The sequence below is a fragment of the Rhipicephalus sanguineus genome, chromosome 11, assembly GCF_013339695.2.
Source record: "Rhipicephalus sanguineus isolate Rsan-2018 chromosome 11, BIME_Rsan_1.4, whole genome shotgun sequence".
Lineage (NCBI taxonomy): Eukaryota > Metazoa > Arthropoda > Arachnida > Ixodida > Ixodidae > Rhipicephalus > Rhipicephalus sanguineus.
Genome location: NC_051186.1, coordinates 31,811,455 through 31,832,930, shown reverse-complemented (window position 1 = coordinate 31,832,930; position 21,476 = coordinate 31,811,455). Strand labels below are relative to the sequence as shown.

Genomic DNA, 21,476 nt, shown 5'->3' with positions numbered 1-21,476 from the left:
CAGATATTCGGACAATGCAAGGTGTGCCCTTTGTTAGATTTCGCCAAGTAGCAAGGCCGGTGATGTTGGTGAAGGTTTGTAAAAAAACTTAACAATGAGCACAGGCAAAAAGAAAATGCACGTAACAATCCGTGTTGCTTCTCCTAAAAGCCGAACATTTCTTGGGAGGCATATGTGATGTAGAGGAAGCCGTCTTCGTCATGGAACTCTGCATAAACGTCGGACAGGGTCTTGGACAGGTTGGCCATGCTTCTGTTGTTGACAAGCAGGTAGAATGATTGGCAGGCACTGATCTGCAGCCTGTTTCTAGGGGGATAAGGCATGATTATTTTCTTAGTGATGCTCACTTGCATTGGAAATACTACTAACAAGATATAAAATTTAAAAACGGGAAAGTTGCAGTAGCTTGTGCCCCAGCTAGCCTGGTTTATTACATTACTGAATGCAGTACATGGATGTATTGCCTTTGTTCCCTTGTTGCTGCGTGTTTTTATCTGGAGCTTGCCCCTGGTTTTATGTTTTATACGCTTTGAGTGAACGCTGTGGAGGGTGAGAAGTTTTTTTTCACCCTCCAGAAACTGACAGGAGTCCCAAATCACATTGTTATCAACAGACTTTTGTGTGCACTGGCCCAGTTAATGAATGAAAGCCTTGGGAAACAGTATTTACTGCTTGCAGTCATTTAACAATGCTCCAAACACATGGCGTGCGGGTGTTCTTTCGTTTAACTCTGGGTTGGAGTGCTGCTTCCGTAGTCAAGTTCCAACCCTCAGTCCAGCTCTCAACGGCACGTTGTCAAACTATCTGAGCCTCCATTGTGATGCACATACAGAAACCTGGGAGTTACTGTGCAACTGAGCATAGCTGTACTGCAACTGGCCATTTGTGCAGTGGCTACATTATAGATCTTACCTCACAATGGACACGAACTGGGACATGGTAAGTTCCTGAGGAACCAGGAACTTTGTCTTGTCTAGGAGTGGGAGGTTCTTTTCTTTGGCATAGCGTTCCACAATCACCTGCATGAAATGCCACTTTGCTTTTCAAGCCATCTGAAAAGGTTTTCTGGATGGATTTTGCAACTGCACTGGCCACAGCTATGCACTAAACAGTATCGCCTATTGATTTTCACTAAAATCTTGTGCTTTGTTTCTTGATGTTAGCCTACGAAGAGGCAAAGCTGGTTTATGTTCTTGCCACCAGCAGTTGCAGTCACACGTTATTGTAATGTCACATGGAACACAAAAAAGCCTTTCTGATAACCAATGCATATTCGTCAACATGCAGATATTGTTGGGAGTCATCTTAGATTTACTTCATACTCAATACTAAACATACTAAATGCACAGAGAAAGGCTTTATGTGGATCGTGTAGCGCTTGTCACCATTCATGTGAGTTCTCTCATTGGGTTACCTTTTATTATTTGCGGAGAAGGCAGTAAGTTATTTGGACATGCCACGTTCAAAAAATATCTAGAAAAAGATGGTAGTGTGTGACTTACCGGTATCTTCGATGGGAACCGTTGTCTGATGTCAGCAACCTCCTGTTTTCTTGAGCCTGTTCAACAAAAAATAAATGGAAATATGATTACCAGAAGTTAAACAATACTTTCAGAATGTCACATTGTCATGTGAAAACTACGGCTTTGTACAAGTTTTTGCGCCGAATATCAAGGAACGTTCGAGCATGGTGTCATCCTCAGATTGGTGTCATGCTCAATATTGATGCCATCTCCAAAATTTGTTCTAAGCAGATATGCCTAGTGAACTCACTAGGCATATGTGCATGACAACTATTCTTTTGTAAACGTTCCAGAACCTTTCATCAATGCTGTCGGCTTCTGCAGAGCTGATTGCAATATAATATACAATATGTACAGCAATATATGTAATTGCATAGCAATACACTTTGCATAGTCTTACTGAGTAACATATCATTTAATAACTTTACAGCATATGTTGTATTTTCTGAGATGAAATAAGCCATTGCCTAAGTTCTGCAACTTGCAGCAGTTCTGAGAAGTACTCAGTGTGCTTTGAAATGCTGCAGTGCTGCTACACCTAACAGATTCGTATGCATTGTTCCTCAGAGATGAGTCAAACACGGAGATGCCACACATCCACCTTGCCTGCAGAAGAGCTCGTAGATAAGAGCAAGGACATGTTTGTGAGTGGTGTGATATTGTGTGGCTGATATCGTCTTGCTGGCAGAAACAATCTAGCTGACAAGAGATGGCACTTGTTTTGCATGATTTGGCTGCTCAAGAGCATGTCTGCAAGGTTGTTTTTTTTTAACCCTCACTTTGTGCTTGCATTGCATGTAATAAAGGTACCTTGAATTACCCTCTTTTGCGATGGTTTCCGAGGAATCAAGGAATACAATCCTGAATATTCTAATGCAAAGCATATCTATGGAAATCACTATACTAAGTCTAATGCAAAGCATATCTATGGAAATCACTATACTAAGTCTTGCCACTTTTTCTCTGGGCCTCCTAGAATATTGTAACCTATGCTTTTTGCTGTTCATGATTTCTGTAAAGTAAGTATACAATCTTAAACTTGACCATGTCCATTATAGGCAAAAGAAATTATTGTACAGGGTGTTTTTTTTTTTTTAGGTAATACAGATTCTTTTATAAAGAGCTATGACAGTCAGGGTCCTGTCGTTTTCGCACACGAGCTTTATGCGAGGCGATGGGGATGGTATTGTTAAAGGGCCACTACAGTAAAACGATCAGTCAGTTTAGACCGATAAAGCACACATTGAAAACTGCTATAGTTAAATTCACCATCCCAGGCTTATCATTACAAGTCAAAATGACGGTCACCGTTATAATCTTAAATTTCGCGCCAAAATCTCCGCACGTGTATGTCGGACCGTCTCGGACGTCACGGATTTCTTTTTTTTTTTTTTTCGTCATATTGGCTCAGCGAAATTTTCTAATGATAATAATAATAATAATTGTTGGGGTTTAACGTCCAAAACCACGATATAATTATGAGGGACGCCTTTGTGGAGGGCTCCGGAAATTTCGACCACCTGGGGTTCTTTCTTTAACGTGCACCTAAATCTAAGTACACGGGCCTCTAGCATCAGCGAAATTTCCCGAAATATGGTATGTTTAGTGACTTGCCCCCTCAAATAATGTTAGACACCTTCAAAATCTATGACGTCACGGCAATTGGTGCCGGAACCTCAGGGTGGCGTCGCCACCCGCATTTCATCCCCCAAGATTTCGGGACATGACATGTCGCGCCATCTCTCGGCGGCGGCCGGGCACCCCGCCGTAAGTGAATGGGAAGCACACGAAAAACAAATCATATCTCAAGAACGAGACAAGGTATCGAAAGCGACTCACGGTTTTAGATACTAGGGAACCACTAGAACATTTTAGGCGTAATTCTAATAACCTGCCACAAAGCACCTTCCTTCGAAGGTATTACCACACAGCCTATGAGAGCTGCCTCAATTTATACCCACTTTGGCCTCTTTAAACTTCGATTGCGAAGCGTACAAAAGAGGTTTCAGAAACAACTGCCGGTTTTAGATTGACCGACAAATGCTCTTTCGAGTGATATGCTACTTTATTGCGTAGCTAAAGCCATGTAGCTTCCTCAGTCGCTTTTGTCGGGCTTATAGACACTTTTCATACTTGTATAGCTGGCTTTCCTGCCATGCTGTGAGCACGGCAGGAAAGCCAGGTAACTCACTGTAAACAGCGTGTTGCGCTGTTTACAGTGTTTGGAGTGTTTACAGCCGAATTCACTAACGACTTATCTCGTAGAAAGGCTTTCTACGAGAAAAGTCGTTCTCTTTAGTGAGAAAAACGACGAAGTGAGAGGAAAAAAACTTTCTCGTATTAGTAAATTACTTCCACAGTACCAAAGTCACCACGTTTGCCGCGTGAAGACGCTTGGTAACTGCGAGCAAAAATAACGCGCAGAAAAAAAATACGAGTGGCGGCGCCACATTGAAGTTCCTGCACCAATCGCCGTGACGTCATTGATTTTGACGGCGTCTACTTGGACCTAAGTAGTTTCTAATCGGTAAAAATGGAGTACATTGTCCTCTGAGTGGCGGTAGACTCAACGTACCAAGCTTCAGGAAATTTCGCTGAGCCAGTGTCACCAAAATACGAAAAAAACATTGTAATCCGTAACGTCACGTAAGGGGATTTTAGCGCGAGATTTGAAAAATGAAACATTGACCTTGATTTTCTCGTTTATTAATAAACCTATAATGGTCAAATTATCGACAGTAGAATTCCCAGAGTATAATTTATGCGCTGATACGCTGGCTGACAAGGGAGTCTGGAGCGAACATGCATGCGCAGCAAACATTTTAGGAGGCATTGTTTCCTCGGGGTTGTTATCGCCGTTCGAGCTGCAGGCAAACAGCACGCGCACAGTGCATACCACAGGAAGGACATAGCTCATTCCGCAAAGATAATGGCAAAGAAAAACCTTCGATACTTCTTGCGCACTGCACAGACAACACAGCCCTGCAGGCAGGGGCGGCGCCAGTGGGGGGGTATGGGGGGGCTGGAGCCCCCCAAAATTTCCGCCTGCCCCCCCCCCCCCCCTTTGCCCCCTCCCCCAAGCGCAAGCATAGTAAAAACACAATGCATATGTTCTCAGCCTCCCTGCCCCCCTGAAGGAACTCACTTGTCGCGGATGCCCCCCAGTAAAAAAATCCTGGCGCCGCCCCTGCCTGCAGGACTTAGTCGCTACCTGTCGCATTTCCGTCGCACTTATGTACGACGCAAGAGCTCGAATGGTGCGGCAGTGCTACCTTTTCAAGGACGGCTCCTTGGGTGCCGCCATAATCCCCTCTGCGATGTGTTAAATACGCGCGAATCCCCCAAAAATGCACTGCAGAAGCTGTGGCGTGCGGCAGCTTTTGTACTTCTGTGCCAAAGTACAGAAAGGAGCGGCGCCACTGCTCTTATCGCGACTGCGAATATCCACGGCGCGTCTCCTTTCGCCGCAACACTGTCAACCCCGCTTCCGCGCACGCGCAGAGCTCTCGGATTGCACCTGTGGTGCGTCACAATGTAACTATTGCTGACTAGCAGTGCTCCGGGCCGAATGAGGAGCACATGCGCACACGTATCCTTGCCGCCGCCGCTGCCGAATCCGGCGACAAACCGCCTTCTCCGGCAGCATAGATCGGCCGCGCGAACGTCGCTCCCAAACCTGAACTTGGGTTCCCTATAGGCAGCTTCAGCTTTTGTCCTTATGAACGTATTAGCCTACTTCTATCTGGAGTCATGGTAATCCGTGCCGGCGCGGAGAGACCGAAAAAGCAATGACAGTACGCAGGGACATCCCTATCAGTTTGTGCGATCGAGACCATGCTGAGGCGAATAGCTAACGCCCGCAGTTGTTACTTCCTGGTCACCGGTGGCAGGGGCGTAGCCAGAAATTTTTTTCGGGGGGGGGGGGGGGGGGTTCAACCATACTTTATGTATGTTCGTGCGTGCGTTTGTATGTGTGCGTGTCTATATACGCAAGCAAAACTGAAAAATTTCGGGGGGGGTTTGAACCCCCCCAACCCCCCCTTGGCTACGCCCCTGACCGGTGGCATACGGACTGTTGCAGCGATGCACGCAATTGATAGTCTCCTGCATGTTGGCTACACTGCCGTAGCTCGGGAGCGTGCATATGCGGTCAATCACGCGCCCGTTGCGGAAATAATAAAACAAACAACTTCATCATACCGTCACCTACTTGACATTTCTATCTCATCTGTTGCTGCCCCAAGTCTGCTGAAGCATGCCTCCTCCTCCCCAACCTTCAGCGTCCGCAGGACAGACCCAATGTCCATGCCCACTGTGCGATCGCTAAAATCCGCCAAAATATCCGCCCAGTATAATTAAATTGAATATATGCATCGCCCACTGCTCGCCAGCCGTGCATTCCCGTTTATTCTATTTTGTTTTTCGTTGAACTTGGCAGACAACTATTCTCTATCTTCGATTATTCCATAGTCCTGATAATCATGTTCCCACACGAGGGCCCACTTCTCGTTTCTAAATCAGACCTGTAGTTCCATGTGTTCCTTTCAAGTCGAATTCAGGAATACATAAGATCGCGTTTTCTTTTCCGGTGAGCCGTTGTTTTGCACGTTTTGTTTTATTTCCTGCCGGTTTCGGTCAGCCCGCTGACAATAAGCGGCCGATGAGATGCGTGCCTGTGAATTTAGAATACTAAACAAAAGTTGATAGTTTTGCACAAAGCCCTGCACCCTAATCTACCCTTTATGATTACGCATGCGCTTATTGCCTTCATTTGCTATAAAGTGTAATTCGTGTGGTTAAACTTAGTTGGAGTCAGCGCCAGTCATGTCATGCACTTCTCTGCCCTGTCCTTGTCAAAAGTAGCGCTGGAATATTTTAAATCAGAATGAGATGCAAACTTGCATGCTGCAGGGAAGCCAACCCAAACTCACGCCTCGGGAAATATTAAGATCCTCCGCTTGAAGAACACTTCTGAAGCCCGCGTTCTCTTACATATATCTACCATTCCAGTGCCACATAAGAGCCTACATTCATTTTTCTTTCCTCCATGCCTACATTATACTTTCGGACATTATATAATCATCATCATCATCATCAGCCTGACTACGCCCACTGCAGGGCAATGGCTTCTCCCATGTTCCGCCCATCAACCCGCTCCTGTGTTTGCCACGTTACACCCGCAAACTTCTTAATCACTAACCTAACTTTCTGTCTCCCCCTCGCACGTTTGACTTCTCTTGGAATCCAGTGAGTTACTGCTAATGACCAGCGGTTATCTTCCGTATACGCGCTACATGCCCTGCCCATTTCTTCTTGATTTCGACTAAGATGTCCTTAACACCCGTTTGTTCCCTGCCATGCCCCATTCTGCTCTCTTCTTGTCCCTTAAATTTACATCTATCATTTTCCTTTCCATTGCTCGCTGCGTCGTCCTCAGTTTAAGTTGAACCTCCAGGTTTCTGCTCCATAGGTAAGTACGCGTTATTATATACGTTAATAATGACAATTGTTGGGGTTTTTACGTCCCAAAACCACGATATCATTATGAGGGACGCCATAGTGGAGGGCTCCGCAAATTTCGACCATTTGGGATTCTTTAACGTGCGCCTGAACATACCCTCCTATATGGTATATAGGAGGCTATGGCCTAAATCTAAACACTGTCGGCGTCATATGAAACGCGAACAGCGTCAAGCATTACCAATGGTGTAGTGCGCGCTGTCTAGTCATCGCCAGGGACATGCGCAGTGCTGCCAAATCGGAGTGCTGCGCGCCTGTTAATGCAAGGGGCCCGTTGCATTTCATTATCTGTGTACTTCCCATATTTACTACCGGAAAGCCAGGTACCAAAGGCAGGCCATTGTGAGAAGCACATAATCGCTGCATGTTCATTTTTTCATCACTCAACTGCGCGCACATGTGGCATTGCTAATGCTTGCCGCTGTTAGCGTTTCATTTGTCGCCGATAGTACACGGGCCTCTTGCATTTTGCCTTCATCGAAATGCGGCCGGGATTCGATCACTGACAGTGGATTCGATCCCACGACCTTCGTGTCAGTAGTCGAGCACCGTAACATTGTGTATATATATGAATATAGACGAATCGATATTACGTCGGTTTGGCATGCCACGACAGTTATATGTGCTACTCGCGAAAGTACGCAGCTGGTAATTCATCTTTAAAATAAACTTCAGGCGTCTAGACACGAACAGAAATGTAGGAAAAAGAAATTCATGAACCTCCCTTTACTAAGATCAGCTCAGACTTTTTCGACCTCTTGGCTGTTCCTAATGATTCGAATGCCGCCGGTTCTTTGACGCTCGTCTAGAAGCACAATTATATACTCTGGCAGAGAAAAGAATGAAACTACTAATGGAGAAGCTGTAGGCCCCCCCCCCCCCCCAAAAAAAAAAAGAAAGAAAGAAAGGATATATAACGAGCTAAAGTCAGATGTTGAAGTGCAATAGTACTTATTGAACAGGTTGGTTTAAGACCGACAGCGGCATAGCCAGTTTTCCGGGGGGTTGGGGGGTGTTCAACAATCCTTTTTGTATGTTCGTGCGTGTGTTTGTATGTGGGCGTGTACACACGCACGTGTAAAACAAACATTTCAGGGGGGGGGGGGTTGAACAACCCATCTCCCCTGGCTACGCCATTGAAGACCGACGTTATGAAACACTGCACACGATGCGACAAGATAACAGACGACACACTTCAAAAAGCTTGTCATTATATATACATAGTTCCGGTGCCATCTGCTTCACGGTCGTCTGCGCGTGTCGAAATATCCTGCACGCGCGTACCGGATGTATAGTATAGGTCAATCACATTACCCAGGCTTCTTTGATCCTTGAAGCTCCGCGAAGCTTCCACAGTCGACATGTGGCCGTGATTTGCACCAACGGGGTGGGAATGGGACACACGTCAATCACTCGCGTTGTCTCCTCTTGGCCGCACGACACGAGAAGGCAGGACGACAGGACGAAGGCGCACGTGCATATTACACGACACGTGTGGAATATGTTTGCCACGGAAAGACCACGGCACCGTATCGTCGGCTCGTGTCAGGTAGTTACGTTGGCGCGTATTTGTTCCAAGTTTGTCGCTAGGTGTGGTGACGACACAAGGCCCACCACGGCGCATCCACTCTTGGCTCGAGTCTCGATTGGCTGGAATCGATGTTGGAGGCCGAGGTGCGGCTGTCTGCTGCAGTTTTTGGTATCTAATCGGCGCTGCCGATTCGGCTCTAATCGCAGCCGCGTGACGCTTGCGCGGCGAGCTGTTTTAGCCGCGCTGCGTTCATTCTTTCTCGTAGATTGTTGCTCGGCGCTGCGTGGAATGATATTGTTGGAAGCTTTCTCGGCTGAAGTCGGCAAGGTTGTAGCAATGGCCGGTGTCTTACTGTCGGCCACAAATAACGGTGTACAGTGGCGGGACTTATCAACACTTTCGGTCTGTTCTCTTAATTTATAAGCGTTATTAGACTGCACTGATAAAGCCGCACTCATCAGAGCCGCATTTCAGCGGCAGTTGCTCATTGCAAGCGTTCAGATTACACCCAGGTGACGGTCATCCATACGCGCCCGCCCGAGGGGGCGGGGGGGGGCGAAGTCTGCCCCTAATTTTACTGCCTTTTGAATTCGACGAACCGGGGGGGGGAGGGGGTCACTGCGATGAAACTTTGCACCCGCACCCAACCACCCCTAATGGGGAACCCTGCGAGTGGCCGGTGTCTTCTCGTTGTGGGGCGTGCACCAATAACGGTGTAGAACGCGGGACGATTATCAGCACTTTTGAAGTTTGAAGTTTATTGTTATTAGCAATGTAGCGATATATAAAATGAAGGAGACGTTTTACAGACTAGGGTCCCATAGTCCGAAGACTGTAGGGGGACCCACGATGAAGGAAACATGTAAAACAAAATGCAAAGGCAAATGGCAAGGCCGGCTCTCTAAATTTATAAGTTTCGTTACACCGCGCTGATAAAGCCACAGTCATAAGAGGTGCATTTCAGCGGCAGTTGGTCATTGCATGCGTTCTGATTACTTCCAGGTCGATTATGAGATTGCAGTATAGCATATATGTCTCAAGGTGAACGCATATTTGGCATCGCAGTACATAGGGGAGCTTATATTTATAGCAAATCTCACGGCAGCCGGGTCATTTCGTTTATTTATTTTCTCACAATGAATGGTTGGCGTAATCGCTTGTCCCGTCTAGCGTGCCTTATCAATGCGACAGATTCCGACGCGTCTGTCCGATAAGGATGCACTCGAAAGTACGGTGTGTTTCCCCGGCGACTATTTGACGATTGAACATACGGCTGATTCGAGATAAAACGATACTTTTTACAGACCTAGCTTTATTGCAACGGCGCATAGGCGTATAGTCAGAAGAGCAGGGAGGTGCAGCCCCCTCGAATTTTTATTCCGTATGCTATAGGCGTGCGCACGGGGAGGAGGGGGGTGGGCACAAAGTCACATTGACTTAGTAAGGAGGGGGGCGCTGTGATGAACCTTCGCATAAAGTCCCTGGATATTTTTGGGAAGTACCGTCTTTCTTTTAACCGAGCCGCCACGCCGAGCACCCTCCTCTCCCGCCTCCCACCTCCACGCTTCACGGGCCGTCGCCCGGAAAACGCGCGCGAACCTCTTTCTTTTTTTCTTATGTTTTCATTTTTCGCCGAACCCGACTTCGCGGTCACCAAAGTTGCGCGCGTTATCAGCGTGACATGGCATTCTTGATAGGAAAGTGGCGCGAGCCGTGTTAGTGGGCCGGCGCCCTCACGGTGGCCGTTTGGGAGATGATATCGGTAAGGTTTGGACACTTGGGAGAGGAGGGTTGGACACTTTGGAGAGTATATGGAGGAGAGTGTCGCTACTTTCTGTATATTAAGGGACTTTACCTTTGCACCCCCTGATGATCAACCCTGCGCAAGCCTATGCCCGTGTGTACACGAACATGCATACACACGCACACATACACACATATCGGAGAATCGGACACCTCGCCTACACACTCCTACAATTTGGGCCATCGTAATTAATCGCTGTAATCGCCACTAGGAAAATTACCAGTATCTCACAGGTGCCCGTAATTGCAAAATTGATCAGCGCTAAAAGCATATTTAGTGCGTGTGTGTGGTGTGTGTGTGTGTGTGTGTGTGTGTGTGTGTGTGTGTGTGTGTGTGTGTGTGTGTGTGTGTGTGTGTGTGTGTGTGTGTGTGAACAAAGGGAGTAACAGGGAAGTTAGCAGGAAGAGAAACTTGCGGTTCTTGGTAGCAAACACACAAATAATGATCATTGTATAGGTATATCATATCCATCACCCGACATCTGGAGTAGCAAGCCAGGTGATAAACCATATACGAACTCTGTACGCGCAGTGAGGTGCACCGCTGTTATTCTAGCTTTCGAGTTCCACACTGCGGGGAAAATGCAGCGTGGAAAAGTATGAACTGGAACAGCTGCGCATTTTGTTGTGAGTCGATAGCGAATGGCTGGCCATCTGTCGAGTTAGAGACGCAGCGTTGGTTATCTCTCGCGATCCGCTTCGCGTGTATTTTGCGTTATCTGTGACAGGTGGCGTTGCTTCTCGGAAAAGAACCACGAGCTTGGAGGCATTTGCCAACCACTCACTCCAAACGGGTCGTTACTATCGTAGGCGTGCGCAGGGTATCACATTAGGAGGGGGGGGGATATTGTTTCATCCCAGACCCCCCCCCCTCCCCTTCGTTGGTCGAGTCCAAAGGACAACATGTTTCACAATGGATGAAAAAAAAAGGAAAGGAAGCGATGACTTGCTTCTCACAATGGCCTGCCTTTGGTCCCTGGTTTTCCTGATGTAAAGATGGGAAGTAAGCAGATCTTGGAATGCGATATCAGGGGCCTTCGGCCGCCATTATCGTCAGAAACCTGCGTCGCCATAACCCAGCTCTTTAAAGGGACACTAAAGAGCAAAGCGATTTTTCTCGCATTAGTAAAGTAGTCTTCCATGATACCAAAAACACCACGCTTGCTGCGAGAAGACGCTTAATAAGCGAGAAGACGTGCAAAAATAAAATACAGGTGGTGACGCCACCTTGGAATTCCCGCACCATTTGCCGTGACGTCACATATTTTTGACGGCGCCTGCTTGGGCCTACGTAGTTCCTAATCGGTTAAATCGAAATGCATTGTCCTCTAAGGGGGCCAGAGACTTTACATAACGAGATTGTGGAAACTTCGTCGAGCCAGTGGCGCCAAAATACGTTAAATGCTCTTGGAAATCTTTTACGTCACGACTTACAAAGTTCGGCGCGAAATTTAAAAATGAAACAGGTTTTCTCCTCTAATAATAAACCTATGGTGGTGAAATAAACTACACAAGAGTTCTCCGAGCACACTTTATCAATCTAAACCAATTCATTGTTTCTCTTTAGTGTCCCTTTAAGCAATGACGGGACAGGTCTAACTGAGAAAACGTATGTGGCAAACTTTTCAGCCCCCCTCCCTCACCTTAGGCGACTATGAGAGGGCGCCCCCCCCCCCCCTGTCCCCCCTCGGGCTCACGCATATGATTACTATCATTCGGATCTATCCATGCAGAGCAAAAATCAGCTTGTTGCAATGGACTACCTCGTCTCGGGAATGTGTCACCTCGTTCATTCGAGCCCGGCACTACCGCGCCCTGGTCTCGGGTTCGAATCCCCTATCACGACGAATTTTACTTCTGTGGAAAGCTTTCTGAAAAAAAAAAATTGCGCATGGTTGTCATCGTAGCTTTGGGTTGCAAAGAGGCGGATGACGATAATTTCACTTACAGGAAAGAAATATCGCTTGTGGTCGTCGCAGTTACGTCGTGGCAGAGGAGAGAGTGTCTACGTCGGCAGCACGGTGTAAGAATATACTCAGGTGATGACACTCTTCCCCCAACGCATAGGAAACCGCAATCCACGCGCGTCCAGATAATGTTCGGGTTTTTATCAGATGACTTACAGTTTCATCGGCGCCGTCTTGGAGGGCGCTACGAAAAGCGGGGCCGTCGTCTCCATAGCAACGCGCATGCTGCTGATAACGTGCATTTTTTGTGTCAGCACCTGAATATTCTTACACCGTGGTCGGCAGTGAAGCCCACTTCTTGGGAGCGTGGTGACATTTAAATTTATGCTGTCCTATCTAATAATTTAATAGAATGGAGAATTGTTGTGTAGGGCTGACAATCCACCTCTTTCATTTTCCTGTGCTGCCCTCTGCCGTTTTGGTAGGGGGGCGGAACTTGGAGGGCTGGTACGGGGCAACCGCGTTTGCCAGAACGAAAGCCTCCGAGATCGAAATGCGTGCGGAGACCCAACCACGGAGTATCGCGATTTTCCCACTAGGGGAAGTCGCGACCGTGGAATAAGCGGATAGGGCTACTTTGTACGGATTCATTATGAAAGGGCCTCTAAACCACTCCGCGTTCAAAGACGAGAGAGTGGTTTCCTTCTCGCCTTCACTACCCTTCCTATAGGCAATACTCTTCCTCGTCACTTATCTTTTTTTTTTATGAAACACGTGGAAGATATGAGCACTAAGCGTTGAGCCTATCAGGCTACACGCTGTTATCTGCGCAGTCGAAAACGCACAAAACGAAGTGAAATCAGTTGATCATGCTTGACAAGGCAAAACGGGCCTGCGACTGCATGGCTGGTAGGAAACAATGCACAATTGATATCCCTCGTACATGGACCAATCGAGAACTTATTTCCTCATGACGTCACGGGAATCAAGAATTATGCCAAAAAGACAAGAAACGCCAGGATAAAATAACACGCTCGTTCTTTGTATATTCACAGGTTGTTCGTGGCTCTTCAAGAAAGACGGTAGGTTCGTGTGTGTTCTTCTGTCCTGTCGTTTCATGATAATGAAAATTGCTGTGGTAAAATGCTGCCTATAGACAGCGCTCTACAACATTATTTAGTCTACAGCCGAGATTTTCGATGGGGCCCGGCGAGCGTATTTGGCTTTGATGGCCTCCGCCACAGTCTGATAGATTCGTTGTTAAAGGGGCACTAAAGATAAAAACGATTTTTCTCGTATTTGTAAATTACTCTTTCACGATACCGAAATCACCACGCTTGCTGCGAGAAGACGCTTGGCAAGCGAGAAAACGCGCGAAAAGAAAATGCGGGTGGTGACGCCACCTTGAAGCTCCTGCACCAGTTGCCGTGACTTCATATATTTTGACGGCGTCTACTAGGGCATATGTGGTTTCATAATCGGTAAAAATGAAGTACATTGTCTTCTGAGGAAACCAAGGACTTAACATACCAACTTCCAGGAAGTTTCGTCCAGCCAATGTGTCCAAAATACGAACACTTTGAAATCCGTGACGTCACCATCGAAGATTTCGGCGGGAATTTTAAAAGTAACGGGTTTCACATTGCTTTTCTCGTATACTAATAAACCTGTGGTGGTGAGATGGACGACACCAGAGTTCTCAGAGTATAATTTATTTGTCTAAACTAATTTATTGTTTCTCTTTAGTGTCTTTTGAAATTGAAGTTCTCGGTGGCCACGGGATAGCTTACAATTTAGTGATTTGTGAGCTGCATTGTGCGTCCCAGCATGCATCACGGAACGGGGACACGGCCGGGCACTGACCGCCAAGGTTAGGCCTACTTTACATCCGCAGCCGAGCTTATCGCGTTGGGCCGCGCTCCGTTTCGTACCCGATGCGCATTGGAGCAGGCTGTGCGGAGGAAGAAAAGGCGCGTGCGATGCCGCACCGCTCACAAGCGTATCAGTTACAAATAGGTCGGTCGTAGAGGCACTAGAGATATGAGTACCGGATACAGAATGGCATATTGTAAGGAACTCTTTATTTGTCTATGCAAGCACTCCTCAGGGCTCGCCAACGCCTGCCATGGAAGTAACAATCCCTACGTGCATTGGTTTCAGCTATAGAGTGTACTAGAAGCACACTCTAGTTTCAGCCAATCTCCCTTTCTCATTGTCTCTCGGAGTAGCCATACTGCGAGGCCTAGAGCGACGCACGTGAGCCCGATAGTCTCTCTATGAGATGAAACACAAGATAGGCGCAGAATGCTGGGCTATGGAACTGTAACGCATAAGACTCGTTCGGTTTGACTGTTCCCTCTGAACTCAAGAGGTGCGGCACTTCTCGATTTGTTGAATCGGTTCGTCATGGCGCTATTTGTACAAAGGCCACCTTGTTAACGAAGTTCAAGCTTCGTTTCAGAATCAGTGCACAGAATTTCCTGCACTCAACAGTACAGGGCTCGTGCAGGACATGGAGGTATTAATGTTAAAAAGACAGGCTGGCAAACACGGACAAAAATATAATTCATGACACCACAAACACGTTTGTGGTGTCCTGACTCCTCTCTTGTGTCCGTGTTTGCACGCCCTGTCTTTTTAACATGAATACCCACCAACTAACTCAGCTCTCTGTTGCTCTAAGTGCATGGAGGGCCTGCTGCACGGGCTTTTTACGATAAAAAACGGACGCTGAACAGCAGCTGTAAGTGCAATTCAAAGCGCACGGTCAATCGAATGGACCTCTAGGTAGCTCACGTCAAATTTTATCATTATCATCATCGTCATAATTATCATCACCGCCAGCCATAGAGTTTCTCACAATAATGGGGTCTCCCTTTCCGGAGGTGCATTGAGGTACGGGGGCGGAGTCACTTTTCTTTTTGTTGTTGTTCGTTTCCTGACGTCACTTCCGTTTTTTTTTTTGCGTGGAGCGGCTGTATGTTTTCTGAAATCATTATTTTTTTATTTTTTTTTATTTTTTTTTTTTTTTTGCGCGGGTAGGAAGGACAACACTGCAGAGCATGGACCCGACTAACCCGACAGCGCCGACAGGCTGACACGATGTTCTCTGCTGACACGGGCACATTTGATCGCTGCATCAAGGTCGGCTGCATGGTTTAATCGTTTAATCGCGATTTGGCTAACCTCAAAGCCAACTCGATCCGTGTCGGCCCTGATTGCGATCAAGTAGATCAGGTGTCCGTACGACACCGGTATATGACACGGTGTGAAAGCAAGCTTGACGGCTCGCAGAAGTTCGAGCCATCGTGGTGACCGCTGTTATGACGGTGGATACGCAGGTCGTTGAAGGCGCACGTAATATTTCCAAGGTTATTGTCGTGATCGACTTGAACATAAGCCTCCTGTGTTCCCGAAGAATCTGACCTGGAAACTGGACTCGCTTGAGCGCTGGCCAGACGTCGGCTGAGTTCAGTAACGAACTCTGGAATTAAAACTGCTGAACGAGTTGGCTGGGTGAGTGGAGCATTAGTTAATGCGCGCTAAATATGTTAATACTTTAATGAGGACGCGTCCAATGTCGACCGCATCCTGGATTATTACGTTGGCCGTCGTTCCAGTACCAAACAGCTACTTGGTGGCCCGTGGGCTGGCCGTATGTCGTATCCAATCTTTACTCGCGCGTCGCAGGCGCACGAATAATAAATCGAGCAATGTTGCAGGAACAAAAGCAACAAACCGTGTATCATTGTATCACCAAAGAGAAAGGTATCACTGCCACCGTCATCACAGCCGACACCACGATGGCTCGAAATTCTGCGTGCCGTCGAGCTTGCCTTCACACCGTACCATAATAACGTGTCGCACGGACACTTCTGATCGCGATCGACAGCCAACGTGATGTCGTATGTATACGTACAACGCTTAATCCAGGATGCGATCGACAGTTCGTTATTGAACTCAGCTGACGTCTGGCCAGCGCTCAAGCGAGTCCAGTTTCCAGGTCAGATTCTTCGGGAACACAGGAGGCTTATGTTCAAGTCGATCACGACAATAACCTTGGAAATATTACGTGCGCCTTCAACGACCTGCGTATCCACCGTCATAACAGCGGTCACCACGATGGCTCGAACTTCTGCGAGCCGTCAAGCTTGCTTTCATACCGTGTCATATACCGGTGTCGTACGAACACTTTTGATCGCGATCAGGGCCGACACGGATCGAGTTTGGCTCTGAGGTTAGCCAAATCGCGATTAAAGGTCTCTGCACAGTGTTGTTCCTACCCGCGCAAAAAGAAAAAAACGACTTTTGAAAACATGCAGGCGCTCCTGGCCGCTCTACGCGAAAAAAAAAAAAAAAAGAAACGGAAGTGACGTCAGGAAACGAACAACAACAAAAAGAAAAGTGACTGCGCCCCCGTACCTCAGTGCACCTCCGAAAAGGGAGACCCCAATAATGCCGCCAGCCCTCGGGACCCGCATGATAAGCGTGATAGCATGCGTGGTGCAATTTGCATGCCTGATGTTATTTGTGCACGTGTGTTACCCTCACGTGGGAAGGGAGGGGGGTTGGTTTTTGCATGTGTATATGGTATACACACATATATACAAAGGCACACACGTCCATACATAAAGAGTGGTTGAATCCCCCCCCCCCTCCCCTTCCGAAAAACATTTCTAGCTGTGCCCATTCTCAACACGACGGACTATTCTGGATAATCTGCGACATGTAAAAGTTCTTCCCTGTACAGAATTTGACTTTGAAGCAGTTTATAAATAATCTGTAGGCTTACTATCAAACAGAAATATGTACATATTTCGGCAGTTAGATGCAACGAGCGCGAACTTGCGCCGTACCATGTATGTAGTAGCAATGAGCGGAGATTGGGTAAGTGTGGCGCACTATTATCATCGCCACCGGAAGTTTGTCTAGCCGGAATCCTTGTTTACGTTTCCCTTGTTTTCCTATCTGACTGTACGAATTTCTTATCGCGCACTTCACTCATTCACACGCGTCTCGCAACAAGACTATTACGCAACCCAACAGGGACCGCCTAAGCAGACGACACAACCCCGTACGCGTGTCGTCTGCTTTCCCTCCACATCCGTTTGCGACGAACGCAAACGTATGCGGATCTCGAAGTCCACTGTTTGCAAAACGCCCCGTGACCAGTCGCCGTGGGTTCGTTGTCCATTCGGAACCTCCGTGCCCTCGCAGACCACCGGACTTTGGCCCCAATATTTCCGGTTCATTGTTGAGACCCCTCGTAACGCTAGCTCGTGTTTGGTCGCGAACTTATCGGTTATCGCGAGGCGCTGCTGCTCAGCAGCTTCCATGTTTCCATTCACTCTGGAGAAGCCCGTTTTTTTCTTTATTTCCTTCTTCTTTGTTTTATTTTTCTCTCGTCCGCTTTTTCCTGGCCAGTGCGCTGTCAGCGTTCTCACGTTACCGGAGGTATTGCAGGAACTGCTTCCAGCTGGTCTGGTCTAGTTCGTTGGCGTTCTCGAACTGGCGCTTCTTTGTCTATGGCCCGTCGTCCACTGCTGTGTCGTATTTTTCACAGTGAGTTACAAACCAGTCCGATCACAAACATTGCTTTCGAACAGAGAGCCATTTGCGTGCCTTACCGGAGCAACACGTAAGAAAAGTACGCGTGTTAAGGACATCTTAGGCGAAACCAGTCGATTTCGGCCTCTTATTTATGTAGCGAGAAGCCCAAATAACTGCTGGTCATTAAGGGTAACAGACCGAATTCCAAGGGAATGCAAGCGCGCGAGGGGGGAGGCAGAAAGTTAGGTGAGAGTCAGAATGTTTGCGGGGATAACGTGGCCTCAGCAAGCACAGGACTGTAGTGGGCATACTCAGGATGATGATGATGATGATGATGTGCCTTAGGCGATTGGGAGTGGGTGCGCTATATACGACCGCTCGTTCCTGATTGTCGTCCCACTTCTTGCGCAGCTCTGTACTGTAATCTCCTCGGCGTTCTCCCGTACACTGCTACAGTCGGGCGATAGTGCTTTTATCACTAAAAAAAAAAAAAAACTGTGTTCAGCAGTTAACCGCTGCGGTTGACCAGAAAGATTGTCAACGGAACAAGATTTTCGAGATGTACTTCTGTATTCCCCGTGCGCATATCTGTAGCGAAAGCAAGTGTCACAAATTGCTGACCGCCCCCGAGAGCTATATGCCATTCGCGTAGCTCTTGACGGCAATCGTGACGTGGATTTCAGAAGGTGGGGTAATAATAACCGTTTGGGTATTACGTTCCAAAAACCACGATATGATTATGAGGGAGGCCGTAGTGGAGGGCTGCGGAAATATAGACCACCTGTGGTTCTTTAACGTGCACCTAAATCTAAGCACACGGGCTTCTAGAATATCGCCTCCATCGAAATACGGCCGCCGCGGCAGGGATTCGATCCTGCGACCTTCGGGTCAGCAGTCAGGCACCATAACAGGCAGCGTGCGTGTCGAGGGGTGTGTGAAAGTGGCTGGATACTGACATCAATGATTTTCCTTATATTCGCATTCAGGTCTTTTTTATCTAGGCCCCTTTAGTCTTTTGAGAAATGGTATTTGGCAGGTTCACTATGACTAGTGCACCGAACACGTGGGCAAACGTGCGCCCACAAAATGGCGAACGAAAGTATGCGACGTGAGGCGGAACTGCAGTTATTAAGGCGACAGCCTTAGATGTCTCATCAAACGCAAAAGCTGGCGATGCCTCATGAAACGCGAAAGTCGGAGACAAGTAATCCAAAGAAATCATCATCACGCGATGACGTCACCATATGACCTCATCGTGACGTCACAATCACCAAAATTTGCGACGTCATTATGACGTCACCCTGTCGTCACTGTGACGTAACGTCACATCATGACGTCACCGCATGACATCGTATCTTGGTCAAAAGTGGGCCGATCACGGAGGCAGTGCAAAAGCAGGTTAAGTGCCTCCGATCCTGGAGGCAGTGCAAAGCCACGTCAGGTGCAGAAAGCTTTCGAGGGGGGGGGGGACAAGATCAGCACATCGACTCAGAAGAAAAAGAAGATGGCTTTCGCCTTCGCGTCGTGTTTAAGGGACCCTGTGAGTTTTACGTAGCAGGCGGAGTCGCCACTTGTATTTATTTATTTATTTATTTATTTATTTATTTATTTATTTATTTATTTATTTATTTATTTTACGTTGTCTATACCTTTCGAAATCCGCGCTGACGGGAACATGCCCAGGCTAGCGCACTGTTGAAAGTAAGTGTGTGTGTGTGATGCATTTTCAACTCCAGGCACCGGTTCTAATCGATCAGTGCGGTAGTACTTACTTACCCTGTGGTGTAGCTATAAAGGAAACTGTGCTGATCACCGACGAACTTGTGAATTAACGTATACTCTTGTTCAGCCTACGCTAGAAATGTTTACTGAACTCGTGTAAGAAGCTGTTTGACACAGGCATATATCGTCTTCCTTGTTTTCCCCCTTTCTCTCGTTGTTGTAGTAGTCTTCTTGGAATTATTAGTTGCGCAAAACTGTTGTAATTTTTTTCTTTGGCTTAGATTTTTTTTCTGTTGAGCGTATACTGTGTAGTTAGCATCACTTTTCGTGCACTTCGTTTATGTATTCACTTTCCACCCCTATAATAATCCCTGGGAGGGACTGACAATATTTCAAAATAAAAATACAGAAACTCAAAGGCTCCCCTATGCAATCGCCTAAGACGACTCGAAGGCGAAATCCATCTTCTTTTTTTTTCTCAGCCGATGTATCGATCCTCTCGCGTCCCTCACCGACAGCTGTCTGCACCTAACGTGTTTTTGCATTGCCTCCAGGATCGGAGGCATTGCAAGCTTTCAGCATCTCACCTGGTTTTGCACTGCCTCCGTGATCGGTCCACCTTTGACCAAGAGACGATGTCATCAGATGACGTCATTTTGACCTCATATGGTGACATGATCACGTGGTTGATTTTTTTGCATCACTCGTATTGGAACCGCCGACGGACACTTTTCGCGGTTGAAAAGGTATTTAAAGCTTTCGCCTTAAAAATAAATAAATGCACGCTCACCCGGCTGTGGCGTCTTGGCTGGTGCCTCTCCGAAGGGCCTGCGAGATAGGCTGTGGTATCCGGAGTCGTCGAGTTCGTTCGGTGACAGGAAGCTAGAGTACACCCACGGGCTCCAGCCTGATCGAGTTTTTTTTTTTTTTCCGCATCACAGGGAGGGAACAGGAAATAGCGTCAGAAAAACAGCCATGCTAAACTGGGGGCACGGAATTTGTCAAATCATTGACTATTCTCTTGCCTATGTCTTTTAGCATCGTGTAATGATGTCGAATAAATTGAATAAACAACAACAACAACAACAACAACAACAACAACAACAACAACAACAACAACAACAACAACAACAACAACAACAACAACAACAACAACAACAACAACAACAACAACAACGCGTGTATTTTTTCTGGGCTCTTCGGTTTGTTTTGTTGTATATTATCTAACGTACTATCAATTTACGTTCCCGTATAAGTTACTGTAACTTTTTTTTCTTGCTTTCATTTTGTTTTCAAATAGCTGTTTATGATAACAATTGTTGGGGTTTAACGTCCCAAAACCACGATATGATTATGAGGGACGCCGCAGTGGAGGGCTTCGGAAATTTCGACCACCTTGGGTACATCAACGTGCACCTAAATGTAAGTACACGGGCCTCTAGCATTTCTTCTCCACCATGATGCAGCCGCCGCGGCTGGGATTCGATCCCGCTACCTTCGGCTCAGCAGTCGCCACTAGACCACCACTAGACCACCGTGGCGGGCAAAACAATTAAGCGAGTGCGCCAGTTTAAATACACTTCGAACTATAGGGCACTCGGCGCTGAAGGCTTTCGCGCACACACTTGAACAATGCGTACTGCGCTTACCAGTGTAAAACTTGGCGTTCCGTTCTCGGCTGACGCTTGAGGGAGCCGTCTTGAATGACCAGCACTGGATGTGTGCCAGGAGCGCCTCTGCGACGGCCGCCTCGAGGCATCGATAGTGGTCGGCCATCGTACACTCGGACTTTCGCTCGCTTATCGTTGACTGCGTGCGCACGCCACCGCCAAGCGCTCCGCCGGTCGTCGACTTGGACCCGGCCTCTTCCGGCCTGGGCGGGTGCGGCAGTGGGGCCTTTAGAGGACTGTGCGAGACCGC

At 47.4% G+C, this 21,476-nt stretch overlaps 1 protein-coding gene across 1 annotated transcript; it reads right to left on the bottom strand.

Moving 5' to 3' along the window:
- Positions 1–112: 112 nt before the first annotated feature.
- LOC119374485 (microtubule-associated proteins 1A/1B light chain 3A) lies at positions 113–21,354 on the bottom strand. Its single transcript, XM_037644591.2, has 5 exons — positions 21,206–21,354; positions 20,347–20,463; positions 1,503–1,558; positions 913–1,019; positions 113–306 (listed from the first exon to the last, which is right to left on the bottom strand). Exons 1-5 carry the CDS (start codon positions 21,330–21,332, stop codon positions 144–146), a joined length of 570 nt encoding a protein of 189 aa, XP_037500519.1. The 5' UTR covers positions 21,333–21,354; the 3' UTR covers positions 113–143.
- Positions 21,355–21,476: the final 122 nt, after the last annotated feature.